Genomic DNA, 18582 nt, shown 5'->3' with positions numbered 1-18582 from the left:
AGGAGAGAGGGAGGGGTGGGTGTCCAGGAGACAGAAAGCCCGGGTGAGCGCCAGCTCCCGCAAGAGGAACCTGGGCCCGGCTCCCGGGACGCCTCGCGCTCCCGCGCTCCCTCCCAGCCAGCCCGGGTCACCACAGGACGTTCCTAACAACTGGAATTCACGCCTTTGGCCCGCTTGCCATGAGCCTGGGGCTCCCACCCAGCAGACTGGAGCGGAGCAGGCGAAGGACAGCAGGGGCCCAGACACCTCCCACCTGGGCCAGGGTAGGTGTGCAGTAAAGGGATGGAAATAAAGGGACAAGAGGCCCCAGCAACATGAACGGACGTGACAGAAGTGACGCCGAAACGTTTATTTGATGGCCTCAGATCGCCCCTCCCTCTCCCAGCTGGACAGCAGGGGTGCACTTAGCGTTTCAGAAAATACGGCCTGGAGACGACTCTTCTCCACAGAGCTTTGTGGCCCGGTTCTGTGCAGCCCGCTGGCGGCCAGGAAGCCGCCCTCTGAACCACGGCAGCGTCAGAAGGACCCACGGCAGCCACTGCAGGTGCCCAGCCCTGCAGGGCCCCGCGTGCAGCCTCAGCCCTCCCGCCTTTCAAGCCCGCCTCCCCCGCCCCAAGCTCCCCAAGCTCCCCACCTCTGAAATCAGAGCCTTACTCCTGAGGGCAAGAGGCCACCCCTCACTGGTCAAGCTGGACGGCGCATCGCCCCGGGACCCTCAAGGTGCTGGCATGGGTGGCCCTGGCCTCCCAGATGCAGGCGGGCTGATGGGCCCGGGGGCCTCAGAGGAGAGGTCAGGCCTCGCCCGCCCAACGACCACCGGCCTCGGAGAACCGCGCAGTCCCCCACCTGCCGAAACCCCTGGGGAAGCAGGAAGACTAGCCCGGCTCGACGCCAGCCGGTTGCCCCAGCCTCCCTGCGCTTCCCGTTTCCAGCTGCAGTGGTGGAGAGCAATCTTTATTCCACTGATTGGCACGTCCAATTCTGAAGGAATTCACATTTAGGAAAAGTCCCACAGTCTGCACCGTCTGTGAACGTCTGCCCTAAAGTCACCCCAAAGAAACGCGTGTGGACGGTGCTGCTGCGGCGCCTCTACCGGAAGAGCCGGTACGTCCTGGGCAGGCGCCCGTCCTTATTCGCCAGTGCCGCCTGGACGTGCTCGTACGCCGGCAGATCGCTCAGGTCCCCCAGGGCGGCCACTGCGGGCTTCCTGCGGAGCATTGCAGAAGCAACTCTCTTGATGTCCTCTGGCTTCACATCGCCTGGCACGGGGAAGAGAGGTGTCAGGTGAACACCCGACCCCGCGTGGACCCCACTCCTCTCCATGCCGTGGCTGCGGTCCTGAACAGACAGAGGGGCCCCCAACCTGCCACCGCCTCCCCACCTGCGGAGGAGGGATGCTGAGGACCCCAGAGGGTCCAAGCGCAGCCACGTGTGGACCGCACGGTGAGCTTCTTAGTAAATGAGCAAGTGTCAATTTCAACTGCATTAGGACATGCCCATCCCAACAGGAGTTAATGTAATTAATTAAAAAAAAAAAAACCCTCAGCTACGAGTTACCTACATGGCGAGTCTGCAAGGAGGGGAAAACCAAAGCCTCAGCACCGCGTGGACGAAGGGTAAGGTCAGAACGAGGGGGGCTGAGGGGCTGCACACGTGGCCCAGCCTTGGAGGAAGGAACCACACCCCTGGGAACTTATTTTCTACAGAAGACGAGGCCTCAGGGAGATCAGGTACTGTCATACTCTAGGGGCTGAGGGGCTGCACGTGGGCGGGGCAAGCACTGTCCTCAGCAGGACTCCAAACCCAGCAGACGCCCGGGGACCATGTCAGCTTCACCCTGGGCGACTCGGCCCCGCAGAGCAGTAGGCAGAGCCCTTCTGGGGTTGCGGACCCTTTGGGAATCTGACAAAGCTAAGATTAACCTGTCCCCCAAAGAGTCACAAACAAGTGCAGCTTGGCATCCTGGAGGCTCAGGGCCTCCTGAAGGCCACTCACAGGAGGCCACGGACACCTGCCACAAGCCCCCGGGGCAGCGCTGCTGGAGCTGGTGTCTCTCCACGCACAGCACGGCACCGGGCCACGCACTTTCCACCCACTTTCCCATTGAATATGCGTTGAAACCTGTAGGGGTCGTGAGAGGCCCTTTCATTAGGGGGCCAAAAGCTGGAGTCACACGGGTAAGGCGCTCAGCCGGCGCTGGCAGGGCCGGGAAGCAGACCTGGGAGAGGACAAGGCTTGGGGTGCGGTCCTGCGGGGCCACCCCGCCCTGGGCCCGGGACTCACGGATGAGCGCACACAGCTCGTGGGGCAGCTTCCTGGAGCGGGTGGCCAGCACCTGCCTCCCCACGTCCTCAAAGATGACGGGCCTGGCCTCCAGGTTCATCATGAGCATGGACATGAGCTGCGTCTTGGCCCGCTCCAGCTCCACCTGCGGGGTCACATGGCTCAGTCCCTGGGCTCACGCCCGTCTCCCAGCCAATCGCGAACGGCCCGGCCAGCAGAGGGGCTGACGGACGTGTCCTGGCGAAGGGTCTTCCGCTTACCCGGGGCTAAATAAGGGAACACGGCCCCCTGTGCCTGGGCTCGCGGCCCAAGTCACCGGCAGATCCCGCCATGTTTCTGCCTCTGTGCTTTCTGGGTCACGGCTGGAACTACACTAATAGGGCCTTTACCACATTCGAAATAAGGGAGAAGTATGTGCTTCCCTGGAGTTCTTGGGTTTACACTTTGCCATGCAGCATGAGCAGGGAAGAACACCAAACACCCAAACTGCAGGACCCCAAAGCTGGCCACACATTGAAATCACAAGGAAAACAAACTCAGCACCGGCTCTGGGGCTCCCCGCAAATCCCGGAGCAGGGTCTTGTCAGCTACGTTCACCGCGCTCCCTGGGAAATCTGCAGGAGCCAGCTCAAACTACCAGCTCTGTATCTGGGGCCAAGTTTAAGGCTGCAGCTCCAGCGAGTTCCGTTCCTGAAGCCCAGCCTGGAGTGCAAGGGCAGAGACGGGGGCGCTGGTGAGAGGTGCAGGCCGCCCACCGGGGAGCTCTCAGGCCTGGAGAACAGGTGCTGGAAAACATCTCAGCTGCCTAGAGTCTGTGTGTTTTTTAAGTAAAGTAACTCCTGATTTAACACACGTCTTGATGACTTTTGCAAGTTCAGGCAAATAATTTTTATCTCAAGTTGCCTTCACGTTAGAGAAAAACACTTTTTCTAGCCGGACGCTAATGGAACCACCACGTGTAAATTTTTAAACACGTTTTTATTTTTAAAATAATACTTCTTTTTCTGATTAAAAAGGGAGTATGTGGTTACTGCAGAACACATGGAACGTACAGAAGAGAAGCCCTGAAGTGAACCACACCCGCTGACCCCGAGCAGGCTCACGCTGCGCTTCTCTGCTGCTGTGTGCGTGTATGTGCCTGTGCGCGTGCGTGTGCACACACGTGTCTGGGCACGCCTCCACGTGTAGTGTGTATATAGAATCTGCTTATTGGTGCCACTTCTGATCCAGGAAAAAAAGCAAGACTTCTAAACACGCGTGGTATAATAAAAAGTAAATGAAAAAAATGAGGGAACAAAATCTCAGGTCAAAACGTAAACCAGAACCAGGAAAGAGCTAGAAAAATGCCCTGCGTGGCCCGCTCGTTCTGCTCCACGCTGCTCCAATGTACCCTTTTACAGAAGGACACAGGGCAGGCACAGGAGGCACAGGCTCGGTCAGAGAAAGCAGACCTGGCGCTGGGGGGGTTCTCAGCATCAAGACCAGGGAGGACGGGCTCCCACGGGGGCAGGTCTGGGTCACCCCGGGGCTGTGCTGTCCTGGCTGGGATGCTGGTGGTGTGGGCACAGAGCAGGGGCCCTCTGCCGGCCAACCCTACACCATGTTCTCTACCCATCGAACACCACAAGGATGTTAGAAATGGCTCCGAGCCCTACTTACCACATCCACAGTTCCAGCCATTAAAACAAACTCTCTCGTGATGATTTCCACCATTTCTCTAACCTGTAAGAGAGCGTGGAGCGGGAGAGCATGATCTCAGCCCAGCAGCCTTCGTCCCCCGGTTCCCACAGTGAAGGAGGCCCGGCCCTCACCTGTCTGGGGTCGGCGCTGGCGTGAATGCACAGGAGGCCTGTGTCCTCGTAGCTGTGGTGGTAGGAGGTCGCGTTGTACATCCAGTGGTGCCTGTGAGGGACGTGGGGAGAGGGACGCCAGGAAGGTGTCAAGGCCCCAGAGCATGCTCGGCTGGACCGGCGGCCCCGACGCAGCGGGCGAGGGCACCCAACCCACCTGTTGAGCACGTTGAGGTAGAGCCTGGTGAACATGCCCTTGCCGGGCCCGCCGGCCGAGAAGGAGCCGCCGCCGCCCATCATCATGTTCAGCACCGCGAAAGGGAGGAAGTCCCCCTCCTGCGGCAGACGGATGGCAGAGCTCAGCCTGGGCTGAGCCCGCGCAGGTGTGAGGCCTGCTCCAGGACGCCCTGCCTGACCGCCCAGGACTCACCAAGAAGGAACAGCTCTCCAGGCCAATCATGATGTGCGTGAGCTCAGGGAACGGGGTGGGGCCCAGGCTGACACTGGACATGTCCCTTTCCAGCTGGAACCAAGAATGCACTCAGTGAAAGACGCGTGAACTCAGTGAAAGACCACCCGGCCTCGCACGCTTCTCAGGTCCGGTGGTATATAAACGGGTCTACAGAAACCGTACACCAATATCAGGAAACCCCTCGAGAGGCGCGAGCCAGCCGAGCCTCCAGTCCAGGTGGAACTTGGCTCTAACAGGAACACGGGTTAAGGTGAAGCCGGGTTAAGGCGACCCTAACACCTTCAGGATAAACACAAGGTCGATCACACTGAAAAAAGAAGTCAAAGAAAGCGTACACAACCCGAGATTGGCTCACCTTGACGATGCCCCCCGTGTACTGTGCCACCGATCCGTCCACGTGCACGGCCGCCCCACTGCCCCAGGCAGGGCGGGTGCCCAGCAGGTACTTCCGGGCGCATTCCACCAGCTGCTCGTGCCCCACTCCCACCCCGGCCAGCACCATGCGGTCCGGGGTGTAGTAGTTTCTCAGGTAGGAGTGAAGCACCGATCGATCGATCTTTGCTATGTTCTCCGTAGGGCAGAAGCGGTGGAGGCCAACTGTGTTCTCCCTGTAGGCGGCCTTGATAAAGGAAGCAAGAGACGCACGAGTGACAAGGAGAACACAGCCAGGTCTCCCCAGGCAGGCCGGGACGGCGGCGCCCCGCGGCCAGGTGGGAAAAGCCCGGGCCTCCCCAGGCAGGCCGGGACGGCGGCGCCCCGCGGCCTGATGGGAAAAGCCCGGGCCTCCCCAGGCAGGCCGGGACGGCGGCGCCCCGCGGCCAGGTGGGAGAAGCCCGGGCCTCCCCAGGCAGGCCGGGACGGCGGCGCCCCGCGGCCTGACGGGAAAAGCCCGGGCCTCCCCAGGCAGGCCGGGACGGCGGTGCCCCGCGGCCAGGTGGGAGAAGCCCGGGCCTCCTCAGGCAGGCCGGGACGGCGGCGCCCCGCGGCCTGACGGGAAAAGCCCGGGCCTCCCCAGGCAGGCCGGGACGGCGGCGCCCCGCGGCCTGACGGGAAAAGCCCGGGCCTCCCCAGGCAGGCCGGGACGGCGGCGCCCCGCGGCCTGACGGGAAAAGCCCGGGCCTCCCCAGGCAGGCCGGGACGGCGGCGCCCCGTGGCCTGATGGGAAAAGCCCGCCAGCTGCTCGTTTCAGCTCCCGTTTGGCAGGAACAGCTCTGTGTGTTTACAGAAAGAGTAAACCTGCCTCTCCGGAACAAAAACTCGTAAGAAACGTCAAATAAAAGGCTCACTCTACAAACCTCGTTACCGTAAGGATTAGAAAGTTTAAAACTTGCATAGCTAACAAATTCAGAAATTAAAAATGTTCTGCAAGGTGGCATCAGGCAGGTGAACGACCCCCGCCGAGCCCGGGGTCAGGGGGCGAGGCCGTGGAGGTGGCCCGCGTGTCCATCGCACCTCGTGAATCATCTCGGTGAGAAGGGGCTCCGGGTCGGGCCGCATGCCGAGGTCCTCCAGCTCAAACCGGACAGCCATACGCGTCAGCTCGATTTCTTCATCTGCAGAGAACCAGAGACGAGGCTCAGCCGGAGGCCGCCCCGAGCCTGGGTCGCCGAGCGGGGCCCAGTGTCGTTCATCGGCAGGCACGGGCAGAGCCTCCTCTGCCTTCCTCTGCGGCAGAGCTGGGGGGCACTTGTACGAGCAACGGGGAGAGTGCCCTGCAGGCCGGGAAGAACTGTATGAACTGGGCCTCCTCCCCTCTGCCCGGAAGCAGCCACCTGGCCCCGCTCCGAGCCGTGGCTTCCTCCCCGTACGAGGCACTGAGGTCCAGACACAGAGGCACAGACCAATGGCGGGGGTGTGTTTTATCAGGTAACTGGAACCTGGGAACCCCAAGGCCAGGCTGCTGTGAAACAGCGCAGCTAGCCTGGCCGGTGTCAACTCCCAGGAGGGAGCCTGAAGTCCTGCCGTCTGCAAGGCTGAGGACGGGAATGGGGGCAGAGACACAGACACTTCTGGTAGCACGTCAGTCAGGGCGTTTAAACACCGTCTGAGATGCTTTTCTGAAATGAAAGAACCATTTCGCTACAAACGTCAAAGGGCACAGAGAGGAAGTGTCCAAGTATTCAGTATCAAGGACGTTTCTAATCGTGAGCGCTGTTTCCAGTGACCCCCTGCTGACTGTCACTGGTGGGTGGGCCCAAGGCTCCATGACACAGCGCCCCTCCCCGGGGCAGTGAGTCAACACACCTCCCAGCACTGCCCCCCACCCCAGGACCCCTCAAGCAGGCCGAACGCACACCTGTTAGCCTGGGGTGCAGGACCACGTCTGCCAGCAAGCCAACTACCGTGTCCAGGCCTTTGGAATCAGCAGACACAGCATACATGGTGGTGTCTCTGGAAAAACCAACAAGACCAACATTGGGGGCACTAAGGTCACGACAGGTGTATGCTGGGGCGGCAGGGGAGGCGGCTACATCTTTCTGCGTCGAGGGTCAGCACACACCTGGGGCTATTTCCCCTTTCCCATCTTACAGTGTAAACTCTTAGCAGGCAGGAACCCCAGCTGTGCACAGGCTAACTGCTGGAGTGGAAGACACTGTCCAGCCCAACTGGAGAGGCAGCTGAGCGGTTTTCACCAGCACAAGCCCCTCTGAGGCTACTCGTGTCATCCTGCGCTGAGTGTCCGCTAGGCGAACCGTCCACACGGGCGCATGCCTGGCCTTAGACGGCTGGGGGACAGAGACCGATTGTAACAGTAGCTCACAGCACGTGGCACTGTGACCAGACAGGCGCACTGAGGCAGGGGAGGCGCAAACGTGACAACCACAGAGCCACGAGGGCGGCACGGTCAGGCCAGAGACCACGCAGAGCGGGCCCAGCTGCCACGGGGAGAGGAGCGAGCCCTGGAGGGGAGACGTGGCCATCAGGGCCTCTGCAGGGAAGGGGCCATTCTTAGTGGGGAAGTGCTGTAGGACCACGTGGGAGAGCGGCAGGAACGGAAGTCTGAGCTGAGAATTAGCTGGCTGCACTGGGGCAGAACACAGGCCTGCCTGACCAGAGAAAGGGGCTCCCTGGGGAGACGGAGGATGAGATTTTTCCCAAGAACACAGCCAACCAGTCTGGCTTTCATTCACGGGCAGCCGGGAGCCACAAGTTTCTCAACAGACCTTTTTTTGAATATGTGAACATGCCGTCAACTCTAATTCTTGGCATTTAACCTATGTTTTCTCTCTAATTTTTTTAGCATTCAGATCGAAATAACCAACCACTTAAAAAAAGTATGATCTAGGACTTCCCTGGAGGTCCAGTGGTTAGGACTCTGTGCTTCCACTGCAGGGGCCCAGGTTCGATCCCTGGTCGGGGAACTAAGATCCCACATGCCACCCGGCGTGGACCAAAAAAAAAAAAAGGTGTGATCTCTGTCTGCTCATCTCACATTGCCCTGAGCAGAGCTTTCCAAAACACGCCCCACAATGGGCAGACAGACACCACCTGCCTTTGTCCACAGCACCCCCACCCCATCTGTGCCCCAGCTGCCTACTGAATCTTCCCCACCCCAAACCGACCACTGCCTCTTCCAGGCTGAGCCTCTGCACCTGCTGTCTCCTCGGTCTGAGCCACGGCCGTCCGTTATTCCACCTGGCAGGCGCCTTCAAGCAGCAGCCCTGACGCCGAGTTGCCTACCGTTCCCTTCCTGACCTCCCCCACGGTCCCACCACCCTCGGCCCCTGGCTCCTGCGTCTACCACCCGTGGTGCAGCCCCTTGCCCCATCTGTGAGCATCCTGGGGACAGGCCTGCTCTGCATCCCCAGTGCCCAGCCAGCAGCCTGGCTCGAATGGCAGGGGAGGCTCGGCCCTCGGAGCGCATGCCTCTGTGTAAGTGTTGCCACGCACCCAACCCTCCACCCGAGTCTCTGCCTGGACCAGGGCTCACTTCTCACCATTCACCTCCATGGCCTCGCCAATGGGAGGGGCTCAGGGGGACTCTGACCAAGGATGAGGACAGTCCACATGATAAAAGGTGAGTCTGTGCGTGAAAGCTGGCGTACCTTGATGTCTGGCAGTCACAAATACCCCCGTGCTTCTCCAAGGTAAGCAAAATTTCATCTTTGCTGTCAAATCGATCAGTAGACTAGGAAAAATGAATAAGAGAACCTACGTAAGCCACGCAGAACAACCTCCAAGATACGGTTTTTAAGAAAAAAATTTACTTTTGCTTTCAGAACACTTAACTTAGAAACCTTAATTAGTATCAACTTGGCAACTCAAGCATTTATTAAAATATCCACTTTAGAAAAGCAAACCTTGACACATTCTTCCCAAGTATAGCCTCAAAAATCACAAGTTGGACACTGACCGAAAATGCCAATTTTTCCAAAAAGTGAGCAATTCCACTGAGATATTTTGCTTCATATCTTGATCCAGAGTTAATAAGAACTGGCAATAAAAATAAAGTTGACAGGTTAAGTCAGATATTCAAAAGAGAAAATTTAATCAAAACAAACCTTTTAAAATTGTGAATATGACCGAAACAGCCAGATTTAAACACATGAGGACAAGTACGTACGTTACCTCGATTCCGAAGGTTTTCACAGCTACATACGTACGTCAGTATTTATAGAATTACGTACTTTATATCTGTGGTAGAAAACTTTTAGGATGACAGAAAGGCAGAAAGAAGGAAACAAAACCCACCACCAGGAGAGCCACCGTTCATACTCTGCTTACTAAATTTTCAGATTCTACGCCATGCTTTTTCACTCAGGACACAATTCATGAACGATGCCCTAAGTACAACTAACAGTCAACTGAAGTGTGTGCATGTTACAACAAACGGGGCCGCCCGCGACGCTACCGACAGCACTTACTTCCTACTGTACAAAACTGTCCAAACTTATTTTGGGACGCCACACGAAGCCCATTCTCCAGTGTGGTGACTCTGGTTTCAAACTTTTCTTGTCCATCAACTGTGGCAAAAACAGGCTTGGGTACTCCGGGCAAGGGGGAAGAGAGGGGGACGCTGGGATAGGCACCGCCACTACTGAACTGCCTGTACGCAGGGGCTCCAAACCTGAAACACAGAAATCGGCCCAGGTATAATACAACTGAGATGGTGGGACCTGTGGTGACCACCTAGGTGCAGTTACTTGTGTTCTGTGTGCATTTAAAAAATCAGCATCTCCTTATCTAGAGGACTGACTTCTACACGTCTCCAGAGACAACACAGAGGAGTGACCGAGAACACCACTGAGGTGTTCCCAGGGACATGCGGCAAGTTGGTTCAGGCCTTTAGGCCTCAAATGCCGCCTCCATGAAAAGAGGGTTAAGTGGGTTAAGTCTGTTTCTACACACCGAGCACTTGGCCAAGCCCTGCCCTTCAACAGCCCCCTGGAGCCCAAGCAGAAGCCACATCTCTTCACGGGGTCCCGAAGGCCTCTAACTCCCCCTCCAAACTCATCTGCTAGCCCCCACCGCCCCAGGCCCGGGTCCCACTGGCCAGTTGGTCCGTTCCCTGGACACACTGGGTCCATCATCCCCTCGCTGCTGTTCTCACGGTTCCCGGCCTGACCCGCCTTCCCCTGCACTGTTCACAGGGCTGACCCTTCTCTCAGTCCCCGTCCCTTGTCTCAGATGTCACCTCCTCGTAAGCTGCTCCTCCTCGTTCCACCTGAAGTTAGTCTCTCCTGTTTCTTACCGCCGAAGGCGGCTTACTCCCTTTAAAACTGACACTTTGGGCATGAGACTGCCTGGACCCAGTGCCTGGTTTCTGTCCCCATCGCACCCAGGATCTCACAGCGAGGGATCAACACCCATCTGTCGCCTGAATGAAAGCGCCAGGGCGGGAAAAGGCCAGACATCCAGAGGAGAGAGGAAAGAGCACAGCAGTCAAGGACATGGCTCTGGCGACCACAGAACCCAGGCTTGCCGGCTCGGCCTCACAAGGGGGCACGCGGCCGGAAGGGGCCGGGGCGGAGATGACACGTGACTTCGGACGAGCACCCCCCGACCGCCCGGGAGGAGAGGGCGGGAGAGAGGCGGATGGGGCTCGGGACCGGAGCCCGGGGCGCCAAGGGGGTAAGTGCCCCCGTCGCCTCGGGGACCGGACGGGGGTCCCGCACTCCCAGCCCGCTTGCCGGGCGCCGCCCCTCGGCGTGGGGAAGCCAAAGGCGGAGCGTCCAGAAGGGCGCGGGCCGCCCCAGCCCCCGGCCGATCCCCGGCCGGCCCTCGGCTCACCTCAGCCGCGAGCGGCCCCACGAGCCCGAGCCTCGCAACAGTCCCGTCGCCGCCAGCACCATAGCCGCCATCTTGAGTCACCGCCCACCGACTCTGTCGTCACTTCCTGTTCCGCCTCCGGCCCCCCGCCCCCCCGGCGCCGGCCCGAGGCGTTCGGGCTTGCGTTTCCGGTGCGCGGAGCAGAAGCAGCGGCCGGAGGCTCGGAGCAGCGGCCGAGGGGCGGGCGGCTGGGGCGGTCGACTTGGGCCGCGGCCTGGGCGGAGTCGGAGCCATGGAGCCGCCGCTGCCGGGCTAGGGAGGGCTGGCGCCGCGGGGCCCGCGGCGATGGCGGGCTACGCGCGTCGCCCCGGCGTCGCCCCGCTGTCCCGGGCCCGGAGCCTCGTCATTCCGGACGGTGAGCGGGCGTGGGGCGGGCGGGGGTCCGCGGCCCGGCGTCCGCGCTGAGGCCCAGGTGAGGCGGGCGCGCGGTGAAGTCGCTCTTGTTGTTATTACAGCTCCCGCGTTCTATGAGCGCCGGTCTTGTCTCCCCCAGCTAGACTGTGAGCGCCCCCAAGCCAGGGACCTGGAGTCCCACTTCTTCGGCATTCGGCCGACGTTTATGTGCTATGTGCCCAGTCCGGTGCTAGCTTCCGTGGGAGACACAGGTGAGAGACGAGCCTCAGGGACTCCCGGTGCCGGCACTACCTGTAGGTCCCGCGCGATAGCGCAACTCACCCCCGGCCCAACGGTGACCACTAGCCCCACCGTGCGCCGGGCGCGGGGAGTAGGAAACGTAAGTGGATAGGAGTCCCGTCCCCTGGAGCTCACAGTCTCCTCTTGGAGAACCCCCTGCCCCCCCAGCCAGACAGTTCCAGTACACCGTGGCAAATGCCGGCATAGAGGTAGGCCCAGTGGCAACACAGGAAATCACCTTGCTTTCTCAGGTGGGAGGATGAGGGAACCTTCATCCAGTAGGCCAGGCTGGGAAACCAGGTGTAGCCATCCTCTGGTCGCTGCAGCTGGGCAGAGGCCATCTTTAGTTCATCCTAATTCTCCCCAAGCGGCTACGCTGCCTGCCTGGGGTCCAGGGTGTTCAGGGAGCGTTTAGGTGGTTCTGTCAGGGTCTGAGAGCCCATGACAAGCCACGAGGGCATTCAGGAGGCACCATAAGACGGAGGACGTGCGCCTGCCCCGCGGGGCATCAGACCTACGGGAGCTTTTTCAGAATCACAGCTGCCAGGGCCCACGGATGTCAGACCATCTCCAGGGGCAGGAGCCCGGGGGCTTGTACTTTGAAAGTTGCCCAGGCCGTAAGAGCCACTGCAGTAGAGACCGCATGTCAAAACAAGTTGTGGTCATAAAGGCCTCCCGTGATCACGGTGGGGTGATGATGTCTCTGCAGATTTGGGCTATGGAAAGGGGAAAGGCACTATGCACGGTCCATCAGGAGCCCAGAACACACACTTTGGAGGTACAGTAGTTCAGTAACCCTTTCTTTTTTTCTCCGTCCATGCCTCTATGTGGCAGGCACGTGCCCAGCAGCAGGGCTGGCAGTCTGACAGCATATAACCCGAAAGAGCAGGTGGGGGTGGAGCCCCACAGTCGATCTTGACCAGCGGGTGGAGGGAAAGTGGGCACAGGGGCAGGAGAACCTGGGCATGAGGGATGGCAGGGGGTGGGAAGTCACACCTGAGGGGTCTGAGGAGACAGTGGGGCCAGGGTTACAGGAGCCAACTTCATACAGGGTTGACACCTGGGCTTGGATCACTGGTGGGCCAAAAGGGCCGCAGGGTGGCTGGTTGGGTACCGGCAGAGTGGGAAAGAGAAGGGAGAGCTGGAGAGTGAGTGGGGAAAAGGCTGGAGGTGGAGCAGTGGTTCCTGACGTGGCTGCACGTCCGCTCTGCCAGCCTCCAGCGTAGGCTGCAGCCCAAGCCCTTTGCATGGGAGTGGAGGCGCGTGGCAGCCTTAGATGTCCCCAGGTGGACCCCGTGGGCAGCAAGGTGCGGGGACCGAGGAGCTGGGACGAGAAGGAGAATTTAGAATGCCCGAGTTGGTCTGTTTTATCAGCCAGCTTTCTCGTTTCCCAGTGTCGCTGAGGTCTGGTGGAAGGACGAGGGCAGTGTTCCCCATCTTAGGTGGGGTCGTGTTCAGGAAAGAGCAACGAATAGGGACGTTCCCTTTAAGGACCTTCAGAAGACGTTTCACGTTTGTGACGTCTGTTATCATCTCAGGTGAGAAACTTGGAGATCTTGAAGAGGCAAATCCATTCTCCTTTAAAGAGTTTCTGAAAAGCAAGAACCTTGGCCTGTCGAAAGAGGATACTGACAGCAGAATTTATTCAAAGGTAAACCTAAGGCGTTGTTTGCAGCGACCTTAGACAGAAAACCCTTCCGGAGGCCGTCTCTCTTCTGACGTGCAGTGTTGCTTCCCAGGAGGCTGGCCGAGGGCTGTGGGGCAAAGCGGGGCAGCTGCTGCTCCCGGTGGAGAAGCCGTGTGGCACTCAGAGCCGTTTGGGTCCTTCCTGCCCCCCACATTCTCGGCAGCCAAGATGGGTCCTTCTTCTTGTTCCAACCTCAGACGTCTAGGAAGAAGGGCCTGCGACGGCTCCGGAGCCTGAGCGTCGCCTCCCTGTCTTCTTCAGGAAGCCACGAGGCACTCGCTGGGACTCGGCCGCAGCTCCCCCACCTCCCAGGCCATGGGGTATGGCCTGGAGCATCAGCAGCCGTTTTTCGAAGACCCGACGGGGGCTGGTGACCTCCTGGACGAGGACGAGGACGAAGGGTGGGACGGGGCCTACCTGCCGTCTGCCGTGGAGCAGACCCACTCCTCCAGGGTTGCCGCCAGCACGTCGCCCTGCAGCACCTATGTCTCCTTTTTCTCCAACCCGTCGGAGCTGGTGGGGCCTGAGTCTCTGCCTCCGTGCATGCTGAGCGACTCCGACTCCCGCGTCTCCCCAGCCGGGAGCCCCAGCACCGACTTCACAGTCCACGGAGAGTCTCTGGGGGACAGGCACCTTCGGACGCTGCAGATAAGTTACGAAGCAGTAAGTGAGGGGGCTGTGCGTCGGCACCCTGGTCGCGGCTCGTGTCTAAGCAGCATTCTTGGAGGAAACCTGGAGCCCCCGGTGTCCCTGATGGCCGGGGGTGGGCTCTAAGGACAAGACAGCCTGTGGTCTGTCTGACCGGCAAGAGCGTAACCGCCAAAGTCCTGCGGGGGGCTGTGAGGGGGCGTGAACTGGAGCAGAGGGAGATCCTCAACGCGCTGCCCTCAGAAAAGGGTCCACCCCAGCTGGTGGCTCGGGGACAGCTTGCCCGGTGTCCTGAGGGCATTTGAAAAATTATAGTCACCTAAGAGTTATAAGATCTCAGTAAGACTGGAGTCTGTGACTGTAGTAGGCCTGTAAAAAGCAGAAAACCTTGTTCTTGGTTTTTCTCTGTATGTGGACCGTAGAGTGGCTCTTGCAATGTTTTTGTTTATCAAGAAGCTGCAGAGCCAAGTAACAGAAGTACACATACCTTTGCAGTGAGACACCAAGCTTCTAATGAGGATTTTCTTTTTCTGCAGCTGAAAGATGAAAATTCTAAGCTAAGAAGAAAGCTGACCGAGGTTCAGAGCTTCTCTGAAACTCAAACAGAAATGTACGTAAGTTTTGAGTTAGGCTTGCAATTCAAATTATCTTCTGACCCTCAAAGAAACCAATGCGAAAACGATAATGAAGTATCAGAATTGGACTGTGCCTGGGTTTTTATTGTTTGTTTTTTTGTTTTGTTTTTTAAAATTAGTTTGTTTATTTAACTTATTTATTTTTGGCCGCGTTGGGTCTTCGTTGCTGTGCGCGGGCTTTCTCTAGTTGCGGCGAGCGGGGGCTACTCTTCGTTGCGGTGCACGGGCTCTAGGCATGCAGGCTTCAGTAGTTGTGTAAGAGTGGGTTTTATTGCATTAAATCCTCAGCATCAGATACGTTTCTTATGTTTTGTGTAAAAGTGTGTTTGAAACAGAGCAAAATCAACCCCACTTGACAATGGAGCAGCAGAGCTGTCAGACGGCCCCAGGGCGCCCCTGACCGCCAGCCAACTGGCATCCAGCTCTGAGGTGGTCGCCTCACAGCTGTTCCTCCCAAGGTGCATTCTGAAACCTTGTGGTTTTTATTTGATCAAATCCAATTAAAACTGCTTATAGTCTGACATTCTTAGAATTAGTCAAGGGAGTTACTAGTCACCTGGGCTTTTTCCTTAACAAGGGTGAGGACGCTCGAGCGGAAGTTAGAAGCGAAAATGATCAAGGAGGAGAGTGACTACCATGACCTGGAGTCGGTGGTGCAGCAGGTGGAGCAGAATCTGGAGCGCATGACCGTGAGCAGACAGGCGCCTGGCTCGCAGTGGGGCGTGGGCGGGGCCAGCCTGGCTGGACACTGTCGGTGTCTGCTGTGTCACTCCCCACAAGGGCACTGAGTCCTGCCCCGGGGGCACATGGGTCTGGGTGGGCCCAGGCAGGCCGGCAGTGAGCAGGGCCCCTCACAGTGGGCTGCCCAGCCGGGGCCGCCAGGTGAGGGAGAGGGACGGGGAGGGAGGGGGACGGGGAGGGAGAGGGACGGGGAGGGGGAGGGGCGGGGAGGGAGGGGATGCGCCCTGCGTCCATTTTACCGTGTCAGTGATGCCTCTTATTTTTTTTCTCTTTTTGTGGGGGGAATAACAGAAACGGGCAGTAAAGGCCGAAAATCACGTCCTAAAACTGAAACAGGAAATCAGCTTGCTCCAGGTAACTAGAGAGAGGGGCTTAAACGGTTCACATATTCGTGAATTCCAAAAAGGGCACCAAAGAGTCTCTGCTGGGGTTTCCTCCCCTCGCCCTCCCGCTCCCCCGCAGTTGAAGCACCCAGATCAGGACAGCCTGAGCTTTCGTCCCGGGCCTCCTGGTTGTGCCCAACAGGAGTGTCAAGGTCATCACTATAGAGCGGGGGGTGGCATGTGCACACCAGACGACAGGCGAGGTACCAGGGACGGCATTAGGCCCGTGTCCTTTAGGAGGCCTGCTACCCCCCAGTTAGGAAAGGGCATCATCCCCTTGTCGCCTCTACCTAGGGTGCCTTGTCTGGTTTCAGTCAGATGGCCTTTTAGCTGCTCTCCTGTTTAGCCAGGAAAAAGCCCTAACGCTGCCACGCCCGTCCCCTCCCCCCCACCCCGGGCCCAGGCGCAGGTCTCTAACTTCAAGCACGAGAACGAAGCCCTGCGGTCAGGCCAGGGTGCCAGCCTGGCAGTGGTGAAGCAGAACACCGACGTGGCCCTGCAGAACCTCCGCGTCGTCATGAACAACGCGCGCGCCTCCGTCAAGTGAGTGCAGGGCCTGGAGGGGTGCTTAGCCGATGTTTCCAGCTGCAGCCTTGGGGGGTGGGGCTCAGTGATCCTGTTCACTCCGCACTCATACGACACATCCTTGGCGAGCAGGCCCTCCACGGTCTGCGGGGGGATAACCGTTCTCACCTGGGAGGCTTGAGGGTTAACGTCAGCCAGACCTGAATCTCCTACAAGACACCAAGGTTTTGAGTGAAAAAGAATAATACTTTCCCTCTTATAAAAACACATACACTTGAAGAAGGCCCAAGACGTGCAGGGCACAGTGAGGCTCCTGGGAGGGGTCGGTTGCCGTCGTCGTGATCTCTCTCCCGCGGGGCTGAGCTCAGCAGCAGCGGTGTCCGGTCAGAGCCGCTGGTAGGGAAGCCCATCGGGTGTCCAGACACAGCTGTGGGTAGAGAAGCCAGTCTCGTTTAAGTCCAGTACAAAGAGTCTCTTGAGACTGAATCTAAGATTTAAAAACTCTGCACTTTTCACTCTGGAACTTCTCTGCTTTAACGCTTCTGGGTTTTTTTGGGGGGGTGGGGGCGGGGGGCTGCGTTGTGTGGCTTGCGGGATCTTAGTTCCCCAACCAGGGAACCAACCTGTGCCCCCTGCAGTGGAGGCGGGGAGCCCAAACCACTGGACTGCCAGGGAGGTCCCAAAGCTTCTGTTATTGCCCTGGAGCAGTTGTAGAAACCATCTGTAACATCTGTGCTTTTATTTCAGGCAGCTGGTTTCTGGAGCTGAAACATTGAATCTTGTTGCTGAAATCCTTAAATCTATAGACAGAATTTCTGAAATTAAAGATCAGGGGGAGGAGTCTTGAGACCCACGGAGGTGCTTCCAGCTCACAGCTCTGTTTACATCCTGAAACCATTACCCGATGGATTCCAACATGCCACCATGTCTCTGAATGTGCAGTCTTCACACACAGTAAAGATACCTATCACAAGATACTAATTTCACGGCCTGGAACAGTATCATGAGCCGCACACAGGGAGGAGCAGCCCCTGGATGCGAGAGCCGCACCTGTGCTCCGTGTAGCCCTCCTTGGTGAGCTACGGGCGCTGATCATCTGCTGGAAGACATTTCTATAAAAGCCGGTGCTTTTTTTTAGAGTTACTAAACAAAAACAGCAATTCTGTGATGAGTGTTTTCCATTGTCATTCTAGAATATGAACTGTAAGATAAGTTCAGTTGATCGTCTTTGCTTTCGTAAGTAGAGAAAAACACTAAATGAGTCACAACGTAAGCGCTCGCCTCAAACAGGGACCTGTGCCTTACTGGCGGTGCTCTGCACCCCCTCTGGCTCACAGCCCACTCCTTCAGCTTCGGGGTGGGGGTGGGGGCTCCTGTGGTTGGTGACCTGAGCGTGGATGCCCCACGAGGTGGTTGCCATTATCTTCCCACAGGGATCAAGGTCAGCACGGGCATTCCACGGTGGGGCACCACCTAAGTGCACTGGAAAACTGGTTTTGGCTGGAGGGTTTTGCTACGCATTCCACGCGGCATCTTGGATGGCATGTAGGATTCAGGGACTTGGAGGATAACATGTAGGATTCAGGGACTTGGAGCCAAGGCAGAGCCTTCCCAGGTCAGGGCGATGTCTCCCCGGGTGCCTTTCCAATCCCTTCCTGTTGGAGGGGAGGCGTAACATGCACTAGATGCCTTTTTGGCTGTTTTCCTACGGATGTTATTTTTTTAACTAAACGTCCTTTTTGCATCCTGTTCAAATTGACAGTTTTCTTATTTAATAAATTCTAAAATTCATATGCAGTGTCCTTTTTTTTCCTAATTCAGCCCGTTCTTTATGCTTGAGAATCATGCTGCTGACCGTGGCCTAATGGGTGGTTTGTGCTGATAAATGAAAACGCCCAGGGGGTTAGGGTGGACCCACACCGGCTGCTAGGCTCGGCCGCAGGAACAGCGCGCTGCGGACACGCGCGGCACAGCTGCGTGTCTTGGGTGGGACAGGTTGGAGTCTAGCATGGGAGCATTTGAGGTCCCCTGGTTGGACTTACAAGACGTTTGAACTGCTAGGCCCTGTGATCTCAGCTACAGGTAAGAGCCTCCCAGCAGTCCCCACTGACCCCGCCCTTCATCTCACCCCCACCCACTACCTTGTGCTCCTGCCCGTTGGTGAAAGTGGGTTCCGGAATCAGTTTTCAGAGCAGACTTCAGACAGGGTGGTCTCGTAGGAGAGTGTTAGAGTGAGCCTCTCTTCTGGGTGCGCTCGCAACAGCGCTGGGGCTGCTGGGGGGGCGGTGCCTGGGCCACAGCCCTGGGTAGAGGGCACAGCATTTATTTTACAGGGACCAGATCACCGGGCTGGAGGGCTGGGGTGGGCACAGAGGGTCTGGGTGCAGCAAGGAGGGGGGTGGACACGCAGGCTTCTGTTACACTGTTCTCTGTGCCTTTCACGTGTTCAACAGTAAAAAAAAAAAACTTCAGAGAACAATTCACGATGACTTCGTTGAACATGCATCTCTGCCTG

At 58.2% G+C, this 18582-nt stretch overlaps 2 protein-coding genes across 10 annotated transcripts; one reads left to right on the top strand and one right to left on the bottom strand.

Moving 5' to 3' along the window:
- Positions 1 to 528: 528 nt before the first annotated feature.
- Positions 529 to 10883, bottom strand: PMPCA (peptidase, mitochondrial processing subunit alpha). Of its 2 annotated transcripts, XM_079926447.1 has the most exons (13): positions 10777 to 10883; positions 9411 to 9613; positions 8900 to 8979; positions 8592 to 8674; positions 6842 to 6936; positions 5998 to 6098; positions 4901 to 5164; positions 4504 to 4596; positions 4291 to 4409; positions 4095 to 4185; positions 3943 to 4005; positions 2284 to 2428; positions 530 to 1259 (listed from the first exon to the last, which is right to left on the bottom strand). In XM_079926447.1, exons 1-13 carry the CDS (start codon positions 10845 to 10847, stop codon positions 1090 to 1092), a joined length of 1578 nt encoding a protein of 525 aa, XP_079782573.1. In that variant the 5' UTR covers positions 10848 to 10883; the 3' UTR covers positions 530 to 1089. The 2 variants fall into 2 exon arrangements, with proteins under 2 accessions (XP_079782574.1, XP_079782573.1); XM_079926448.1 differs by lacking the exon at positions 10777 to 10883 and having other exon boundaries at positions 529 to 1259; positions 6842 to 6934; positions 9411 to 9546.
- A 158-nt stretch (positions 10884 to 11041) lies between these two features.
- Positions 11042 to 17943, top strand: ENTR1 (endosome associated trafficking regulator 1). Of its 8 annotated transcripts, XM_079926456.1 has the most exons (10): positions 11045 to 11170; positions 11271 to 11420; positions 12158 to 12226; positions 12987 to 13099; positions 13397 to 13798; positions 14320 to 14393; positions 14996 to 15107; positions 15451 to 15513; positions 15946 to 16085; positions 16815 to 17943. In XM_079926456.1, the coding sequence occupies exons 1-10, from the start codon at positions 11101 to 11103 to the stop codon at positions 16912 to 16914; spliced, it is 1293 nt and encodes a 430-aa protein (XP_079782582.1). In that variant the 5' UTR covers positions 11045 to 11100; the 3' UTR covers positions 16915 to 17943. The 8 variants fall into 8 exon arrangements, with proteins under 8 accessions (XP_079782581.1, XP_079782579.1, XP_079782582.1 ...); XM_079926452.1 differs by lacking the exon at positions 12158 to 12226; XM_079926454.1 differs by lacking the exon at positions 11271 to 11420 and having other exon boundaries at positions 11048 to 11170.
- The last annotated feature ends 639 nt before the right edge of the window (positions 17944 to 18582 follow it).

This window comes from Stenella coeruleoalba, assembly GCF_951394435.1.
Source record: "Stenella coeruleoalba genome assembly, chromosome: 7".
In the NCBI taxonomy this organism is placed as follows: Eukaryota; Metazoa; Chordata; class Mammalia; order Artiodactyla; family Delphinidae; genus Stenella; species Stenella coeruleoalba.
The sequence above is the reverse complement of the archived record's forward strand: the minus strand, read 5'-3'. Positions and strand labels throughout refer to the sequence as shown.

Coding starts and splice junctions, on each gene's coding strand:
- PMPCA (XM_079926447.1), bottom strand. CDS start 10,847: ATGGCGGCTATGGTGCTGGCGGCGACGGGACTGTTGCGAGGCTCGGGC. Junction 8,675..8,899: donor TGGAAAAATTGGCATTTTCG/GTCAGTGTCCAA, acceptor CATTTTTCCTAG/TCTACTGATCGATTTGACAG. Junction 4,597..4,900: donor ACACGGGGGGCATCGTCAAG/GTGAGCCAATCT, acceptor TCTTGGTTCCAG/CTGGAAAGGGACATGTCCAG.
- ENTR1 (XM_079926449.1), top strand. CDS start 11,101: ATGGCGGGCTACGCGCGTCGCCCCGGCGTCGCCCCGCTGTCCCGGGCC. Junction 11,171..11,270: donor GAGCCTCGTCATTCCGGACG/GTGAGCGGGCGT, acceptor TTGTTATTACAG/CTCCCGCGTTCTATGAGCGC. Junction 14,394..14,995: donor TCTGAAACTCAAACAGAAAT/GTACGTAAGTTT, acceptor TTCCTTAACAAG/GGTGAGGACGCTCGAGCGGA.